The 18117-nt window shown below is 51.3% G+C and overlaps 5 protein-coding genes across 5 annotated transcripts; 2 read left to right on the forward strand and 3 right to left on the reverse strand.

Annotated features, from left to right (window-relative positions):
- Nucleotides 1-347: 347 nt before the first annotated feature.
- On the forward strand, nt 348-3889 carry PFLUO_LOCUS4 (DNA repair protein rhp26; the record flags this gene model as incomplete). Its single annotated transcript, XM_073781332.1, has 3 exons — nt 348-443; nt 496-569; nt 622-3889. 3 exons carry the CDS (start codon nt 348-350, stop codon nt 3887-3889), a joined length of 3438 nt encoding a protein of 1145 aa, XP_073634103.1.
- A 200-nt stretch (nt 3890-4089) lies between these two features.
- Nucleotides 4090-5712, forward strand: PFLUO_LOCUS5 (uncharacterized protein; the record flags this gene model as incomplete). Its single annotated transcript, XM_073782443.1, has 1 exon — nt 4090-5712. The coding sequence occupies one exon, from the start codon at nt 4090-4092 to the stop codon at nt 5710-5712; it is 1623 nt and encodes a 540-aa protein (XP_073634104.1).
- A 2565-nt stretch (nt 5713-8277) lies between these two features.
- Nucleotides 8278-10224, reverse strand: PFLUO_LOCUS6 (uncharacterized protein; the record flags this gene model as incomplete). Its single annotated transcript, XM_073783554.1, has 6 exons — nt 8278-9022; nt 9080-9429; nt 9487-9703; nt 9760-9882; nt 9944-10136; nt 10191-10224. The coding sequence occupies 6 exons, from the start codon at nt 10222-10224 to the stop codon at nt 8278-8280; spliced, it is 1662 nt and encodes a 553-aa protein (XP_073634105.1).
- Nucleotides 10225-11509: 1285 nt separating this feature from the next.
- PFLUO_LOCUS7 (uncharacterized protein) lies at nt 11510-13536 on the reverse strand (the record flags this gene model as incomplete). Its single annotated transcript, XM_073784665.1, has 6 exons — nt 11510-11883; nt 11936-12300; nt 12356-12694; nt 12772-13084; nt 13156-13289; nt 13346-13536. 6 exons carry the CDS (start codon nt 13534-13536, stop codon nt 11510-11512), a joined length of 1716 nt encoding a protein of 571 aa, XP_073634106.1.
- A 739-nt stretch (nt 13537-14275) lies between these two features.
- On the reverse strand, nt 14276-14830 carry PFLUO_LOCUS8 (uncharacterized protein; the record flags this gene model as incomplete). Its single annotated transcript, XM_073785776.1, has 1 exon — nt 14276-14830. The coding sequence occupies one exon, from the start codon at nt 14828-14830 to the stop codon at nt 14276-14278; it is 555 nt and encodes a 184-aa protein (XP_073634107.1).
- Between the last annotated feature and the right edge of the window lie 3287 nt (nt 14831-18117).

Below are 18117 nucleotides of genomic sequence, written 5' to 3' on the forward strand. Positions count from 1 at the left end.
ACCTCGGTGCGTTCTTTCGCAGTATTTGTTCCTTGACACTCGCTGTCCACAGATCGGAGGGACTTACGGAGCGGCCGTAAAGGCGGCGAGTGTATTCTGCCACCAAATTTGCCTCTTGATTTAGGAAGATGTGAGAGCCTCATCATTATTGCGCTCGGAGATTCCCTCTTTGTTGTCTCACCTTTCCTCCATTCCCTTCTTCTCTCCTTCATCCCCATGCTACCTGAACTTGACACACTTGCTCGAGGTAAGTAGACATAGTGACCGCACTGGAAATCATGGAATGCTGATGACGTAAATGTCTTTCTAGTTTCGTGAGAACTCGAGCAGACTCTCAAACCACCGCGATGTCCTCAGTTGGCGCTGACGAGGCTCGTCGCCTTAGGACGCTGAAGGCGGATGTGCGCGACCAGGATGACCTTGAGAGAGACATCACCCGTCAGGTATACCAACCTCCCGTGGGCTCTCCTGCATAGCACTCACCGTCCGATATAGGCAGATAAGGCTCTCGCGGAGAGAGCCGAGGAAAATGACACCAAGCGGCTAGAGAAGGCACTCAACGAAAAGGCGTAGGGTTCCCTTATATATTGGTCAGGGGAGCTGTGCTGATACGATCCCTAGGAGAGTCGAGTCTCAGATGCGGACCGCGCAGCATCGTCTACAGCAGCCAGTTGGAGCTGTCACCCGGCGCCGCATCGAAAACGAGCTGCGAGGACTAGAGGTGCGCAAGAACGGTCTGGCCAAGGATGTGATAGAAATCCAGAAGCGCATCGACGAGAGACGCGAGAAACAGGAAAATCCCACAGCGGTCACGGGCTCGGGACGGCAGCCGAACGAGTCTCGTCGTGACTACCTCATCCGCACTGGAAAAATCACTCCGTTCGCCGCCGTGAACACGGATTCGAATAATGGACCGCTTGCCAACCTACATGATGCCCTAATCGATGTTGAAGATAGATATGACGAAGACGAGGAGCGTGACCAATTGAAGGACCAACCTACCGCATCACATGTGCACCTGGCGCGGCCCGGGTTTGGCTTTGATGAAGTCAGTGCGGACAGTCGTTCTGATAGCACCGTATCTGGTAAAGGAAAGCGACGGAAGCTCGATTCAAGCCCAGAGGCGAAGAAACGGCCCAGGACTCGTGTGTCCACTTCTCCCAGTGCGGATTCTTCTGCGAGCTATGTTGCCTCGGAAGATGCCGATGATGTGTCTGAGGGGGACGACTTTATGCCAGACACTGTCCCCGAGCCCATGTCTATTAGCAAGCGTAAAAAGGACGTGTCTGGTGAAAAGCTGGAGGACTTCAGCGGTGTTGATGACGGCAACGAAACCATTTATCAATCTCGTCTCACCAAGTGGATCAGCAAACGCAGCAGTGCCCGCAAGCGTGCCCAGAAGGAGACTCTGGTTAAAGATGAATATGAGGACGACGAGGAATGGCTCAAACCGCATCCAACCATACCTGATGAGGAGATTACGAACGGACTTCGCATTCCTGGCGACATCAATCGTTTCCTCTTTGGCTACCAACGAACTGCCGTCCGGTGGCTTTGGGAGCTCCACCAACAAAAGGTGGGGGGGATAATCGGAGATGAGATGGGTCTCGGCAAGACGATTCAAGCCATTGCTTATCTGGCATCATTACACCATAGCAAGATGTTCGATAAGCCTGCTCTGGTTGTCTGTCCTGCAACACTCATGGAGCAGTGGGTCAATGAATTTCATCGTTGGTGGCCGCCTTTCCGTGTCTCCATTCTACACTCGTCTGGCAGCGGTATGGTCAATCTCGGCAAGGAAACCACCCGCGAGGAAGCACTTACGGCCGAGTTGATGGGCAGCTACCATTCGCGCCATTTGTCTTCCAGCCAAAAGCCCGCGAAAAAGATCATCAACCGAGTGGTTGAGGAAGGGCACGTTCTTGTTACCACTTATTCTGGCTTGCAATCTTATGCGGATGTTCTTGTTGGTGTTGAATGGGGTTGCGCCATCCTCGATGAGGGCCACAAAATTCGGAATCCAGACGCTGGTATCACCTTCAGTTGTAAAGAGCTTCGTACCCCTCATCGCATCATCTTATCAGGAACGCCTATGCAGAACAGCTTAGTCGATCTATGGTCCCTATTCGACTTTGTCTTTCCGATGCGACTAGGGAATTTGGTGAACTTTAAGAGCCAGTTTGAAATCCCAATCCGCCAGGGCGGATATGCCTCTGCAAGCAACCTCCAGGTCCAGACCGCTACCAAGTGCGCGGAAACCCTAAAAGATGCCATCAGCCCTTATCTGCTCCAGCGGTTCAAGGCCGATGTTGCGAAAGACCTCCCACAGAAGAGTGAACAGGTCATCTTCTGCAATCTGACACAGTGGCAGCGAACCATCTACCGTCGGTTCCTAGAATCGGATGACATGAAGTCCATTCATCTAGGCAAGAGAAATGCCCTTTTCGGCATTGATCTTCTTCGCAAAATCTGCAACCACCCGGACCTAGCAGACCACGCGCTACGATCAAAAGAAGCAGATTACGGCAATAGTGAGCGCTCGGGCAAGATGCAGGTACTCAAAGGTCTCTTAGAAGTATGGCGTGACACCAGACACAAGACTTTATTGTTCGCACAGACTCGCCAGGTGCTAGATATTTTGGAAAAGTTCATTCGGTGGTTGGGCGATTTTAATTACCGCAGAATGGATGGCACTACTCCGATCAAGGATCGCCAGAGCCTGGTCGATCGGTTTAACACAGACCCTAGTGTCCATGTGTTCTTACTCACTACCAAAGTCGGAGGTATCGGAATCAACCTTACTGGCGCTGACCGGGTAATCATTTATGACCCTGACTGGAATCCCTCTACTGACATGCAGGCGCGCGAGCGAGCATGGCGGCTAGGCCAGAAACGCGACGTCACAATCTTCCGCCTTATGACCAAAGGCACCATTGAAGAGAAGATTTATCACAGACAGATCTTCAAACAATTCTTGACCAACAAAATCACGCGTGACCCGCAATCACGGGAAGGGTTCAATCTCAGTGACCTCTATGACCTGTTTACTCTCTCGGATGAGCATGAAAAGGGCCTGGAGACTACAAAGCTATTCAAAGATGCGCAGGTTACCTACCGCGAAGAACCAAAGAATGAACTCGCTAAACCTCATGCGGGTCAACCCAAACCCCTCCCCGAGTCTTTGAAAGAAGACGATATCAACGCTGTCCCGGGCGTTGTCACCATTGAAGAATTCAAGAACGACTCCGAGGACCCTGAGAAAGAGGGCAATGTCAAGAACGCCGAGGACCGGATCATGCAAGGCATATTCGCCCGGTCGAATGTGCACGCCGCGCTCGAGCACGAGGAGATCGTCAACGGCAAACGCAAAGTGCGCGCTGATCCCAAAATGGTCGAAGCCGAAGCCCGCCGTGTCGCCAATGAAGCCGCCGAAGAGCTGCGCAAAGCCGGCGAGACTGCTCGCACCGTCCCGATCGGTTTGCCCACATGGACTGGCCAGTTTGGTGTCGCGGGCCGTAACCGATCCGGCGGGAGCAGCAGCTCAGCGCGTCCTGCCGGCGCGGGGCCATCGTCTGCGAGTCTCGTTGCCAATCTCAACCCTCGCGCTTCGGTGCGGTCTGCCGATTCCTCTTCTCCTGCGCCCACGCGCATGCCGCGCGGCAAGGACTTTCTGGCCATGATCCGGGACTACATTGCCTCCTGTCGCGGGCCAGTCTACTCGCAGATGCTCATCGACGAGTTTAGCCACTACTGCAATACACCGCAGCGGATCGCAGAGTTCCAGGAGATGCTGAAAAAGGTTGCTACACTTAGCCGTGCGGCGGATGGACGGGGCAAGTGGACGTTGAACCCGGAGTTTACTAGGAAGCATCCTGCAGGGAGGAGGTAGTGTAGTGTACTGGGTGAGGACATTTCAATGATTCAATAATCAATCATTCACTTGCCCGATGTAGCTTGCTTCTCCCAAGAGACCTCCCGAAAGTACATATCTGGGGCGGTGTGCGCTGACACCTCAGGCACCATATCTCTGACTGTCTGGGGAATTGATTTATTATTGACGCGACTGGTCGGGAACATGCACTGCTCACCATGACGGCCCGTCTGCTGCACCCGGATGAGTATGAGCTGGGCTCGCGCTCGTCCCTCGATTCTCAGGGGACCTTCAATCTCGACGATGCCGACTTCGAATCCCAAGCTCCGCCACGAGCCCGGTTTCGCGTCCGGCAACCCTGGTGGTCTCGCATCTTCTCATCCACCTACTCCGGATATCGTCGTCTACAGAACAACCCGCGCCCGGTCTTCGCCGGCTCCAAACGACCAAGTTGCCATCGCCGACTCCTGTGTCGCGGCCGACGTTTTTGCTACATCCATGTCGTCTTCGGCATTATCTTTGCGCTCGTTCTCCTCACCTCCATCCTTCGTCCTTCCTACACCCATCCACCGCCGCATTACGAGTTACTGAAAAAGACCGTGCTGGAATCCACATACCCCGGGCGAGGAAACCCAAGAAACGAAAAGGTGTTTATTGCCGCAAGCTTGTATGATCGTGGTGGAGAATTGGCGCGTGGCCAATGGGGCCGACAGCTTCTGCAGTTGATCGACTTACTCGGGGGGAATAATGTGTTTGTGAGCATCTATGAAAATGACAGCGGTGAAGAAGGGGAGAGTGCATTGCGTGAGCTGGAGCAGCAAATCTCCTGCTCCAAAGCTATTGTTGCAGAATCGCATTTGGACCTAACCACTCTGTCCCATGTGACCGTTCCCGGCGGCGACCAACGAGTCAAGCGCATCGAGTATTTGGCCGAAGTGCGCAATCGGGCATTGAAGCCATTAGAAGAGCAACCGGAGATCCGGTATGACAAGCTTCTTTTCCTCAACGATATCCTCTTCGAACCCATCGATACCCTTCAATTACTCTTTTCCACCAACGCCAACGAGCATGGTATTCCCCAGTACCGGGCGGCTTGCTCCGTCGACTTCGACAACCCCTTCAAATTCTACGATACATATGCCACGCGCGATCTCCAGGGCTACAGCATGGGCCTCCCATTCTACCCCTGGTTCGCCACGACTGGAGGTGGTGAGAGTCGCAAGGATGTCCGCGCGGGCAAAGACGCCGTGCGGGTACGCAGTTGCTGGGGTGGGATGGTGGCATTTGACGCCAAGTACTTTCAGCAAAGGACGAACAAGCCCAACAGCCCAGAGGCAGTGGAGAACCAGCCCCCTCCTACACGAGATATCGTGCAGACATCCCCTGTCCGCTTTCGAGCAGGCCGGGATCTATTCTGGGAAGGTTCAGAATGCTGCTTCGTCCACGCGGACATTCAAGACCCACAGACCAACGTCGACGAAATCATCGACACGGGCATCTACATGAACCCATTTGTCCGCGTCGCTTACGATAGCCGGACCCTGTCTTGGCTGCCTATCACCCGCCGCTTCGAGAAGCTCTACTCCTTTATCCACACCGTGGGCAATCATATCGTCGGTCTCCCGTGGTATAATCCGCGCCGCACCGAGACTCCCGGCCAGAGCGTGCAGGACACGGTGTGGGTTGCTGATGAGAAGCAGGAAAACGGCGGCTCCTTCCAGATAGTGGAGCGCATTGCGGATAACGATGGGTTCTGTGGCCGACGTGGCCTTCAGGTTATTGTCGAGGACCGCCAGCCGGGCCAGAAGGGGTGGGAGACGATTCCTACGCCCTCGTCATGATTGCATTTGAACGTGTGTATATGACGAAGTTGGTGCCTGACGCAAGTGTCCGCGCCCACCGCGATACATAAGATTTTGGGAGATCACCAGTCAATACTATAATATGTACTACTAACTACCTACCTTGTACTCACTTCGCTCGTTTCCTCCATTGTATCGACGTAAAAATAAACTTGGTCCAATTTGCCCGTTTCCATTACCACAGATTGATGGCATCGAGACACCCATGGCAAAGATCTGAGCATGGAGATCACTAGACCGAGAGATGAAGAAGATGACACTATTCATAAAGTCCCAGAAGGGAAGATCTGTCTAACAAGGAGAAGCAGTAGGCGCTGACACCTCAGGCACTCATCCATCCATCAACAACAGCGGCAGGACCGACAGGAGTAGACGAAGAGGGGTGGATTTAGCGATTCGAGAGAATTGGTGATTCAAGGAAGCCGTGCTGAACCGATGCCGTAATGCGACTGGCGAATTTGGTGATTGAAGACTACGGTGACGCCAGAGGATGGAGAGACCAGCGCGGAGGTAGCAGACGAAGGGACTAAAGAACTGGCGATGAAGGCAGGGAGCGCATTGGATCTCGATAAAGTTTGGCATAGTGGTGTGCACCTTTCGGTGATGCGACATGAACGGATATGTGTTTCTGTTCTTTGGGGCTTTTTCGATGCAATACGTGACACACTGGCTTAAATTGGAGAACGTGAATGATATTACAGGTATGTTGGTCGACAATTCAGTCAGCAGGATTGAAGATGATTCTGTCTAACATTGACCTATCCCCCTAGCAATTGCTAAGAAATTTTTGATAATTCACTTGACATAACCGTGACCTAGTGATGAGATAACTGTTAATTGCACTTGGCCCAAGTGGGCGTCGGAGACACGGCCTAGGTATGGTATTCAAATGTTCCAGATCCTTAAAAAAAGTTGACATCACAAACTCCCAAGTAACTTACGCAACTCTGCAAGCTCTCCTTGAGTCAAGGCATTAATATCCCGAAACATGGAGAGACAGAAGGTACTGGAATCATTTGGTATGGAACTAACTTCCTCGGCAATATTGAATGCGGCTCATTATATTAGAAAACGAGGAAATACAAGGACTATTATCTGGAATCGACTTCCTCGAACAGGTAGGCTAACAAAACTTCTGGTATAGCTCATAAGATGCTCAATACCAAAATCAGACAATGAACGCTATCGATCAACAAGCAGACCAAGAGAGGAAGGCTAAGAGCCTGGCCGAGGACAAAATACAGAAACAGGATGAACTACTGGAAGGTTATCGCGAACAAGCAAAAAAGACGGTAAAAGAGGACCGTTTACTATCGATCCTCACAAACCCTCTCACCGATAAAGGGGCAAGACGAAAAATGCGTCAGCTTTGTCAGGACATTGAACAGTGGGTTAAAAGAAATTTTAGCCCTTGTCTACCGGCCAACACCGGAAATGGTCATGAGCATTTACAGCTACCAACATACGGCCACACATGGGAATCTATCCACTTAGAAGTGGCAGATCGTATCTTTGAGAAAATCTTCGCCCCTTTTATGGTTGGCCTTGAGAAATCTATCCCAAATCACTGTCTCCTCAATCTCGATATGAAAATACAAACGTCGGAATGCAAGTACAATTGGAATGATCCTAATACTTATATCATGCTGACCAACTTCTAGGCCCAGGTCAGGCTTGGCAGTTATGGCGTCTGGCTATGAGTATAGCAGTTGCCTCTGATTCGAGCTCTACTCTAGAAGATATCAGTAGAAGCATTGGGAATGCCGTGGAAGAGTTATACTCGCAATTTGCAACCACCAATAAAACAAGGCGCCAGCAACAGCTCAGAGATATTATAAAGCACTGCTTCGAACTCAAGCAGCGTCTCGATCGCCAGAGACATACCTATCATTTCCGGCACAGCCCACGGCAAATACCATACAATGCTGAATACATGCGCAGCAACTCAAGCCCACCTGCGTCCCAGGATATCGTCAAGTGTAGCCTATGGCCAATGTTAACAAAGCTGGTGGCACATGAGACCTGGGAAGTGGTCGAACGGGAGGTTGTGCGGACTGGTCCACCATAGAAGAGAAATATTGACCCAAAAGGTGAATACACTCCAGACTGCATATGTATATCTCTACATTAACTGCCTCAGGAGCTCAATTCCTTCCGGCCACAACTTCTCTGGCATGCGCCCACAACTAATTAGGAACGCAAAAGGAGCAGGGGAGACATGGAATCAATCCACCATGAATCTACCAATTGAAATACAACAAAGAATGCGGAGAAAGAATAACGCATTCGCATGCTCTTCACTTGAAACTAAAGGTCGGGCCTGTAGCCCGAAAAGGGTCTTAAGGATAAAATGAGACACGTATCCTCATGGCAACATCGGGTTGGAATAGTTCACTCTGCTGGGACGCCCCCTCCATCCTCACCGGACCACTCGTAATTATCACTCGTGCCTGGAAGGACTGCGTAAGGCCAACTCTTACCATTGACCGTCTGTTTGTGGCAATATTTGCTGACAAAATAGCGAAAAAAAGCCTAGCGGGTCGATCAGTCAACACATCGAAATATAAGTAATGGGAAGCTCACGTTCAAATCCCAGCTCTTATAGTCGTAATCACCCGTGTCTATGTCCTTCCAACTGCCATAGAAATAGTCCAACGAGCAGACAGGTAGGTTTACCATCATGTTTTTCGCAGGTTTGTACTTCTTAATGAAAGGAAGGGTATCTTTCATAGTCCAGTTTGCCAGGTAACCGCCTGCGGCCTGCGAGGCGTCCCCGGCCTGGGCAAATTCAAGATCGTTGATCCCAAAATCCTTCAGTCTATCAAACCCAGGGACCGGCTTGAACACGTCGGTATCGGGAGAAGCAATACCTGTGTTCTTGAGGAACCAATAACAGGTACCGTTATTGTCGCAGGTTCGGTTTGAAATGTCAGGATCGAGGTTCATATCTTGAGGAAGAGTCCCATCAATCGCATGGCTAAGCTTCACAAGGAACACTCCCTCTTCTTTCAAAACCCACGAGATAGCGCCACTAAGTAGGCTGCCCTTTAAACTTTTAGCAAAGCTTTTCTGGCCATTGGGGCTAAACTCATTGGCATAGATGCCGTGTTTGAGAACATAAGGCCCGCTATTCGCGTGGTCGCTGTATGAATATCCAACTTGAGTTTCGTCGACAGCTTGCGTAAGGATTGTGCTCCCATAGGACTTGATTTGGTCAACGAGGGATATTTTTACTTTAGTAATCCTAGCGTCGATAATAGCTTTCCTAGTCCCTTCCATCTCACCGATACTAAGATATTAGTTAGCAACGTGACTCTGAAGGTCTAGAGCAGGATATCAAACTCACTCTGGATCAGCTTTAGCCATTTGAGAAACGACACCGTCAGCAACAATAGCAGAACCAGAAAGGACATTCAGTCCAGTAGTGATTTTGCCGCTCACAGTGCTGCCATCAGAGCTGCCATCAGAGCCGCCATCAGAGCCACCTTCAGCTCCTCCTTCAGAGCCGCTTTCGGCTCCTCCTTCGGCTCCTCCTTCGGCTCCTGCTTCGGCTCCTGCTTCGGCTCCCCCTTCCGCCGCGCCCTCAGCCACGCCCTCCCCTATTGCCACCTCTGCTACTGCCCCAACGCCACCGATGATAGCAGCAAGGGCCCCTAAGATACCGACAGCAATAAGCAATCCCTCGGCTGCTGTGTTCTAAATAGATTTATCATCAGTATCCGAAGACCTCAGATCAAAGTCAACGTCACTTACCTTTGTACTTGGCGTCTTAGTATGACTGAAGGTATCTACGAGTTCGCCTGAGTAGCTTATGACATCTTCACACGTTGATTCAACGCTTCCTGCAAGGCTATTGATCCAACGCTGGAAGTTCTCTATGGCCCATAGAACAAATATGTAGAATGCGTTGAAGTCTCCTTCGGTGCACGGATCGCCCGTAGGATAACTGAAAGAGCAACCACCCTGGCTCCTGCTCCAAACTAAATTAGCCTCTCGCAAGGTCTTGGCATGGGTCATAAAACGTACATAGTACACTGGCGTTGCTCATAGTCACCAGTGATTTGACCCATAATACCCTGAGGAAAACTCAAGTCCGCAGGGCTACTTGTAGCGCCTATGGTAGATGTTCCTTCCCAGATGGAATCTGCCCTATTTGTCGGATTGTATGAGTCAAGAGAAGGCTTTAAGAGATAAACGGGTTGTTACTGACATGGTGTGCAGCCAATAATCCATGCGCATGCTTTTCCAGTTAGCTTGGGTTTTGTCGCTGTTTGATCGGCATGTTTTCTTCCAGTCTGGTAAAGTTGATGAGTTCCTCTTCACGAAGTCGAAATCAAAATTTGTTTCATCGAGACGTTCTTTTCTTCTACCAGCGGTAAACTTGGCATCGGCAACAGAAAGCACTATTGCAGTTTCAGTTAGACCAGTCTATCATTCCCCGATACGCGGATACTTACCTACAAGGCCCGCAATCAGAATGGGATATCGCATAATAGAATAGAATAGGACCCAGCCAGGCCCTGGATAACAAATCGGCCTCTAGAACTTACTAGAGCTCGGAGGCAAGCAGAATATTCGAAAAGGTTGCGCGAGAGGTTCCAAAGAGATGATGGGCCATATTTATAACATCCTCAGAGCAAAGTGGTCTACCCGCCAACTATTGGGTGTTGGGTTGGAGGAGAATCCTTGCCCCCAAGTCGTCGGTAATAATAATAGTGTACTCCGTACCACGGCACAGCGGCATTGGCCAAGTGGGTCATACATGACGATAGTCTTTGTTTTGGGGTTACTGGTGTTTGTACCTGAGTATGCATACCAAAGTAGCGATCGACTGTGACGTACCTGCAATCAGATCTATTAGTTAGTTGTTACGACCGCTTTGAGAGCAACAAGAGCTGATGCTTAACACCATATAGAGAGATCTAGGGGTATGACAATCCCGAACCTCTTGAATATGGAACAATCGATGCCCAAGTTAATAATCGGGTAGTGGGAATTCCGCCAGGAAGATTGCACTCATGCGACCGCTCAATTTCCTCTGAGACCCAACCCCATGGGGTCTCTTCGTCCATGGGGCCTGCACCAACATCTACGTTATTTCTGGCTCAAAGGATTATAACTCAGTGGCAAATGGCCCCGTGAGTGGAGCATTGCCGATGTTGGATATCAAAGGAAGGGGCCAAGCGCGAGGATATACACAAATAACAATACTCGGGGCCCCCTGACCCTGTTATTAGTTATTTCTTACTCCACCATCCTTTGGCCCACTCTATAATATGTACCGGAGCTATTCATACATATGCACCGGGCAATCCCAGCACGTTTTGGCTTGCTCTTTTGGTTTTAGCTCACCTTTCGGTCTCTGAGTAAACCTGAGCAAGACCCTGAACGGCCTGATCCGCTCACTGAGCCCGCCCTAGGCATTGGGATGAGCGGCTTGAGTAATCCCACCCACAATAAAATACACCCCGCGAGCTTTTTCCGTTAGCAAAGTGACAACCAACATTAGGGGATCAGTTGGGTGCCTGAGGTGTCAGCGCCCACCGACCCTCTTTGTGATATAGAGCTTCCCTTCTGGGAGTTATATCTCAGGATTATACGCACTTGCACCTTTACAGGTTAGACTAAAAAAAGCAGTTGAAAGAGGGTACTCATAATAAATCTGCTTGCTCTTGGTATCGTGATGCTTATTCAATGATAATCTAGCATCAATATCCACCATGAGCTAAATTTATACCCAATAATGGTATATCCATATATGATTCGTCATTTTAAATTACGCTTCCCCCCTGGTAGTCAACGTAGTAGCCTTGGCCAGTTCCGCCTCTAGCTCTTCCAGCTTGGAGTTGACTGACGGCGGATGCCGCTGAAACGTGAACAGCGCCGTCACTAACGACGCCGCGGAGACGGCGATGCAAATGTACATGTCAATGTTGAAGGCGTCGATGAAGGCCTTTCGCGCCAATTTCTGCTGGTCTGGCGAGAAGAGGAAGATGACGAGCGGGGAGCGGTAGAACGCGTTCAGCTCGTCGGGCGTTAGGGTTCCTTGGAGGCTGGACTGGATCTTGGAGATGAGGACGATGATGCTGATGGCAACGCCGACGCTACCGCCAAAGACGCGGGCCTGGGCTAGAATGCCTTGGGAGATTGCTTCAAGATGTTAGTCTTCGCCAACGAAGATAAGGTGCAGGTGAGTGCATACCATGGTCCTCAAAGTTGGACTGCAAGATGGCAATAAATGTGGTGCTCGAAATCTTTAGACCAACGCCCACGCCGAGCAACGCCTCGAAGCCCCATTGTTTCGCGGGGGGGGTAAGTGAATCGGGAAGATTGAGTAGAAGCGCTGACCCTATAATGATCAAGACGCTCGCAATGATGAGAACGGGGAATGTATTATTTCGTCGGAGAGTCGCACCGCCTCCCATGGCGCATCCCGCAGCACCACCTGCCATCATGGGCAGCAGTAGCACACCCGCCTTGAGGGGCCCAAACAGATTGACGATCTGTGCGCGAAGAGGGACATTGATGACGACAAGGAGCAGCACGAAGCCGGAGAGGAAGGTATCGCTATAAATGTGTTAGTAAAATCTGCTAGATCACAATCTGCCCAACAGACACGTACATAATGGCAGCCATCAGGACCCTGCTGCTCATAATGCGCCACGGGAACTGCGCCCGCGTGAGATTGAACTTTGGGTTCCGCGTAAGATGACGCTGCCAAAAAATCAGAACGATCCAGCAGAGGCCGCTGATGATGAAGATTGTAATGGTCGTGGCGCTGTTCCAGGCGTAGTCGCGAATGGCGGCCTGGTTTATTATGAAGACGGGGAGGACGGTTCCTGCGAGGACGAGGAGCGCGCCGAGAAAGTCAAGATATCGAAAGGGGATCTTGACAAGGAGTTGGTAGTCGTTTGGCCACAGGAAGAAGAGGACGATGGCGGGAACGCCAGCACAAGGGCCGCTATAAAGAATTAGCAAACATAACTTCGTAAGTAAATGCCCAGAAACACGTATCCGTACTTTATCCAAAACACCCACCGCCAGCCAATGTCGGTGGTGATAGCGCCGCCTAGCAGTGGCCCAACCAAGCCGGCCAGCGCGACAATGGTCCCTAGCGCCGAGGACACCAGCATGACCTTACTAGGCGGGCTAAGCTCTGGAAACGTGATGAGGGCTATCGAGTACATGCCCGCACCGCCGACGCCCTGGGCTGCGCGGAAGCCGATGAGCTGGTCGAGGTCTTTAGAAGCGGCGCAACCCATGGACGCGGCGAGGAATATGACGAAGGAAGTGCAGGCTACGACTTTCCTTCCGAGAGAGTCGGAGAGGCGGGCCATAGGGACAGCAAAGCCTAAATATGATTGGTGAGTTTTTTTTTCGTCTGTCTGATGTTGCGCTTCGAGAGGCTGAAGGGCGACATACCAACTTCCGTCAGAGTGTAGGCTAACACAACCCACGACGAGGTGCGAAAGTCTTGGTATTCCTGCGCAATAGAGACGAGCATTGTCGCAATGACGGTAGCATCGATTAAGGACAGAAAAAGGCCGACTCCGACACTACGCGATGCTTCGTCAGTACGGGTGCATTCAGTAGACGATTGTGGATCACTCACCATGCAAAGATCAGCCCTAGCCTCCACGCCGCAATAGGCTTCTTCCTTTTGAGCACCAGCCGATTGCCATCTGCATCTTTTCCCATCTGTGAATTCGCCGATGAAGCTGCATCTGTCGCGACGCGAATGTTGCCGTCGTGGGAGATGGCAGACGTCGGGACGTCTGCCTCTTCTGCCTTGTCGTCGCCCATGTCTTTAGGGGATGCGATACGATGGCGATGTGATCCCCTAGCAACGGAAGCCTTAAAGCTTGTTGTTCCTGGGACGGTCGTGGCCGCATTGGTGACCCGTTAGTTAAGGGACTCTTTACCTAAATACCCTTGGGGATGGCAAGTACTATTGCGTCAAACCCTTTGACATAACTTTATGAATCGCGGAATGGAGTACCGAACCACTATAACATGTGGTTTTTCGGAGTCAGTTTCATCCGTCTCTTTATACCCTGCATTGCTGATCATAAACCTATAACGTAAGTGAAATATTCGATTGCACAATACGTTCCCAATTGTAAAACAGCGTATGTATGCTGATCTTGTCACGGAAAGTGGCTGACTTCGGGGCGAAAATTGCTTCCCCGCTTCCTCGGCTAAGTAAGTGTAACACGATCCTGTCTATCATGTGCGTTTTGTCGGCTCGACCGCGACACAACATGCCAGTTTTTCAACCCCAAATTTCGCATGCAGACAATAAAACCCGACTGTTAAACACATTGTCGAATCTAACTGAGGTAGACATATATATATCATATACGTCGTGCTCTAATAAAACGTCGAAGTCGACAACATGTTGGAGCAGGTGGGGGCACATGTCGCTTCTCACAGACCATGAGAAGGGATACAGAGATCGGCCAATGGAAAGCTCCAATAGATCTTGTTTTCCATGATTGGAACATCATACATCTGGGCACTCTCACCGACCTCAGAAGTGTCCCTAGCAATTTTTCAGGTAAATCTCATATGGGGTTTGACCATGAAGCTCACTAGACTGGAAGAGGAAGAAGATGATGAGATGCATCGGTTCGGATGGCCGACGGACGGGTTCAAACGCGGGACTACTCGCCGCGCAGCTCGATGGACTGCTAGATCGAGTGGGCGTGCGGTCGCTGCCATACCCCTCGTCCTGACCGGCATAGCTATATTCGGCATCATCTATGACGCTCTTCAACGACCACGTCTGGACTTCGTGGCGGTCCCGCATATAGTCCAAGATCTGCTCCGCGTGCGGGTCTAGTCGTAGCGCTTTGTGCAACACCATAAACCGACCGATCTTGATCATCTTGGATAGAATCGGGGGATAGCTCTCGGCATCCCGCCATCGATCGCGGCCCCGACCGAGCACGGCTAAGGCGCAGACTAGCGCGCACTCGTACTCCTTGGCCCCAACGCGCTGGTTTAAGAGTTCGATGCAGAAATCCATACAGGCGACCTGGATCGGACTCATCTGGTATCGGTCATCTGTGGGCTGGCCCTCGGTCTCGACCTCCATGGGATCGGGGCTCCCCCGCGTGTCCTGGGCACATCGCCACAATGCCTGTCAGGCCCGTCGCTGCCGACGCGTGAATCGATATGGGGCTCCGCCAGTCGTGCTCGACCTGGGTGCGACCAAAAAACATGACAACCTGCTGCCATGGCTCGACGTGGCGCTTGATCTGCTCTTCGTCCATGTACGCCTGCAAGGGCTGGTACGGGCTCCGGCCTCTCTCCGTGCGCGCAGCCTCGATCCGGATCAGATAGCCCGTCTGCTTGGTGATCCGCTGGCTGATCCGTGCGACCCCATCTACTGGCCCTGCGCATCTTCGTTCGGCGACTCGATGGATTGACGGAGATCACGTGTCGAAATACTTGCCTATGGTTAGTCCGTCTACTCGTTGATCAATGCATTTAGAACTGGGGTTCTAGGCCGTTGGCTAGAACCCCGGTTCTAAATGAAGGCGCACAACGCACCTTCTAATTACGTGGCCCACTGCGTCCGTCGGAGCCAGGGGTTCGTCTCATCGATAGAGCCCGCCTGGATGGTATACTCGTCACTCGCCTGCGACTCTACGTACGTCCGTTCGAGCTGCTGTAGGAGCTCGTCGACTAAATCGGCGCGCGGCGGCGGCTGCGTTGGTTCATGATCGGGGCCGGGCTCGCGGACATGGATGTAATGGGATCCGAGCCCGCGGTAAAAAAGCCGCTGACATGTCACTCGCTGCATCGCCCGATCTCGCGCTTCCTGACCGACTGTCACTTCGGCAGGCCGGGGTTTTCGACTATAGTCGTATGGCGAAAACCCATGCTTGGTACGCCAGTGCTTGCGGATGCTCTCCGTCGTGCGGCAAACATATCCTTAAAATGTACATAATATCCCATCATTGAAGATTGTGAGCCCAGCAATCGGCCACTGAACGGACTAGGGTAAATCCTTCAGTTCGTCGCCGACTTCTAGCCATGTATTCACGATCTGCGAGTGTACCTGTTGTGCGGTGCTATGGGGAATAGCATGCGCACCCTTTGGGCTGGTTAAATGGCGAATAATCTCCATCGGCCGTACGGCGTACTCACATCGCTGGCAAATAGCGACTCCGAGCTGATGGTTGGGCTGGAAAAAGCTTTGGGCATTAACGGATTCTGCCGTAGTATAGTATATCTGATATGTATATATATATATGGGTGTATTTGATAATGGGGATATTCTGGCGAATGCTCTAAATGATGCGTGTTGAAAACGAACTGGATGGCGCTGAAAATCCTATGGGATGTACCTGAAAGCCCCTGAATGCTACCCCTGAGTTTTCAGCTTAAAATTCCCAACTGAGATATGTGTGATCGGTGGTTGGTGAAGCGTTGCGCTACCCGTTGGTCGCACCCCATCAAAAAATGAAGCTGATTTGGGATCCCTGCAACTACCATTCAACTACGGGGAAAACAAGATGTGCGGGTAAACATGGTGGAACGGAAAGACGGTCAGCAGTCACGAAGCTTCAGCCAAGTATAACAATATTAAGTCTTCGTAAGAAGGTCCCATAACAGTTATTGCTTCTACTATCTGCTCACGCTGTCGCGGGCGTCCGAGGATTGAATTTGAGTTGGAGAAAGGCAATCTCGTGTTACCCACACTCAGCTCTCATCAGAGTGACGTACAGCTTCCTACTCAGAAGGGTTCCTGCCTTTTTTGTGCACTCTCAAGTCAGCTCGTCTCCTGCCTTCCTGGCCGAATACAGCACAGTTCAAAGGCAAGTACCTTCCTTACTCGCCTTTGCTGAACTTTCATCCGCACTCTTCCCCCGTCCACGGCGTCGAGGTCCATGCATGCCCGGTCTTATTATCGCGACTCCTGGCTCTGCATCATTGCTTTCATAACGACTTTGCAAGTTGATTCTGCATGTCCCCAACTTGAGCTTCAGGATCCTGATACCTAACCTGGCCGATTTTTGTGGCCCACCTCATCCTGCAATACCCCCTATCTCGTGTGCAATAACTCTAACATGGGTTCTCTGTTCACTGACAGTCCCGCAAGCGCCGGCGCAGTTGTCGCTATCAGAATGTCAAACGGGGTTGTTGCTGCCGACCTATCTCATCCGTCCAATCTACCTGATAACCACGTTGTTCGAATGTTTAGCTCGATGAAGCGTCTCTGTGCCGCCGCAAATGAGGTCCTCACATCTCTTGACAGGCAAGAAAGCACAAACCAATGGCTTCTTGTTCTTGGCCTCTCCGCAACGACTATTAAGCGCCTCGATGAAGACCGTGATTGCCTACAGGGTATTAATTACCGGTTTCAATGGCAGGGCACGAGTGGTCTGATAAAAGTCATCCCGACAGCCCGACATGAAACAATCACCTCGAGGGTTGTGTTTTCTGTGAATGACGCTCTTGCTACAGTGGGCCTCGACTGGGCCGATGCAGAATGGGCCGGCACTACTACATACAGGCCGACCGTTGGCAAAGGGAAACAGCCCGACAATGCATTTGTCCCGCCCCTCCGCTGCGCAACGCCACTTAGTTCGATGGGATGGCCAACTCTTGTCATTGAGACAGGAGTGTCTGAAAGCTTGAGCCAACTTCGCGCCGACGCAGCAAAGTGGCTAGCGGATTCGAACGGCAATGTTAGAATTGTGCTGGTTATCGCCATCAAGGACAACAGGGTAGACATCGAAAAATGGCAATTGGCTCCAGTTGGAGCGCCTGTGCCTCTCACTCGGGCCTACATTGCCTCTCTCTGCCGCCAACCCTCCAACGTGCCCCCGCTGATCCCCCAGGTTCCCGCTAGCCAACAGCCATATTGCGCCCAGGAGATAATCATCACACCACAAGGTATTACTGGAACCCCTCTTGTCTTGTCCTTCGATGCTTTGTATGATAGAGCCCCAGGCCTAGGAGAAGCTGATGTCCTCATTACGTTGACAGATTGTGAGAAGATTACAAAAAGGCTATGGTGAAGAGTCGTGCACGAGGACTGCGTGCGTGGATGACGATGTTTTAGCTTTAGCTACCTTAATTAGTGTTATCCTTGGAATCAAAGAGGTTCAAAATCCTATTTTCTTTAGTCGTGTAGGATGGTATGTAGAACAAAGAAGCTAGTGGGACCTGCCGTCTAGCCACCAGGGCCAACTATTCACTACCTATGTGGGGGCACTGATCTTAGAACCGGGGTTGGGAGGGGTAGGCTTCCAACCCCGCTACCCCTCCCAACCCCGGTTCTAATATCGCGCGCCATATGATAGGGAAGACGGCCTTTAGTCCATGGATAATAGGATATATAGAGATAATGGCTTTTTACACACCTCACTA

The sequence above is a fragment of the Penicillium psychrofluorescens genome (assembly GCF_964197705.1).
Source record: "Penicillium psychrofluorescens genome assembly, chromosome: 1".
NCBI classification, from domain to species: domain Eukaryota; kingdom Fungi; phylum Ascomycota; class Eurotiomycetes; order Eurotiales; family Aspergillaceae; genus Penicillium; species Penicillium psychrofluorescens.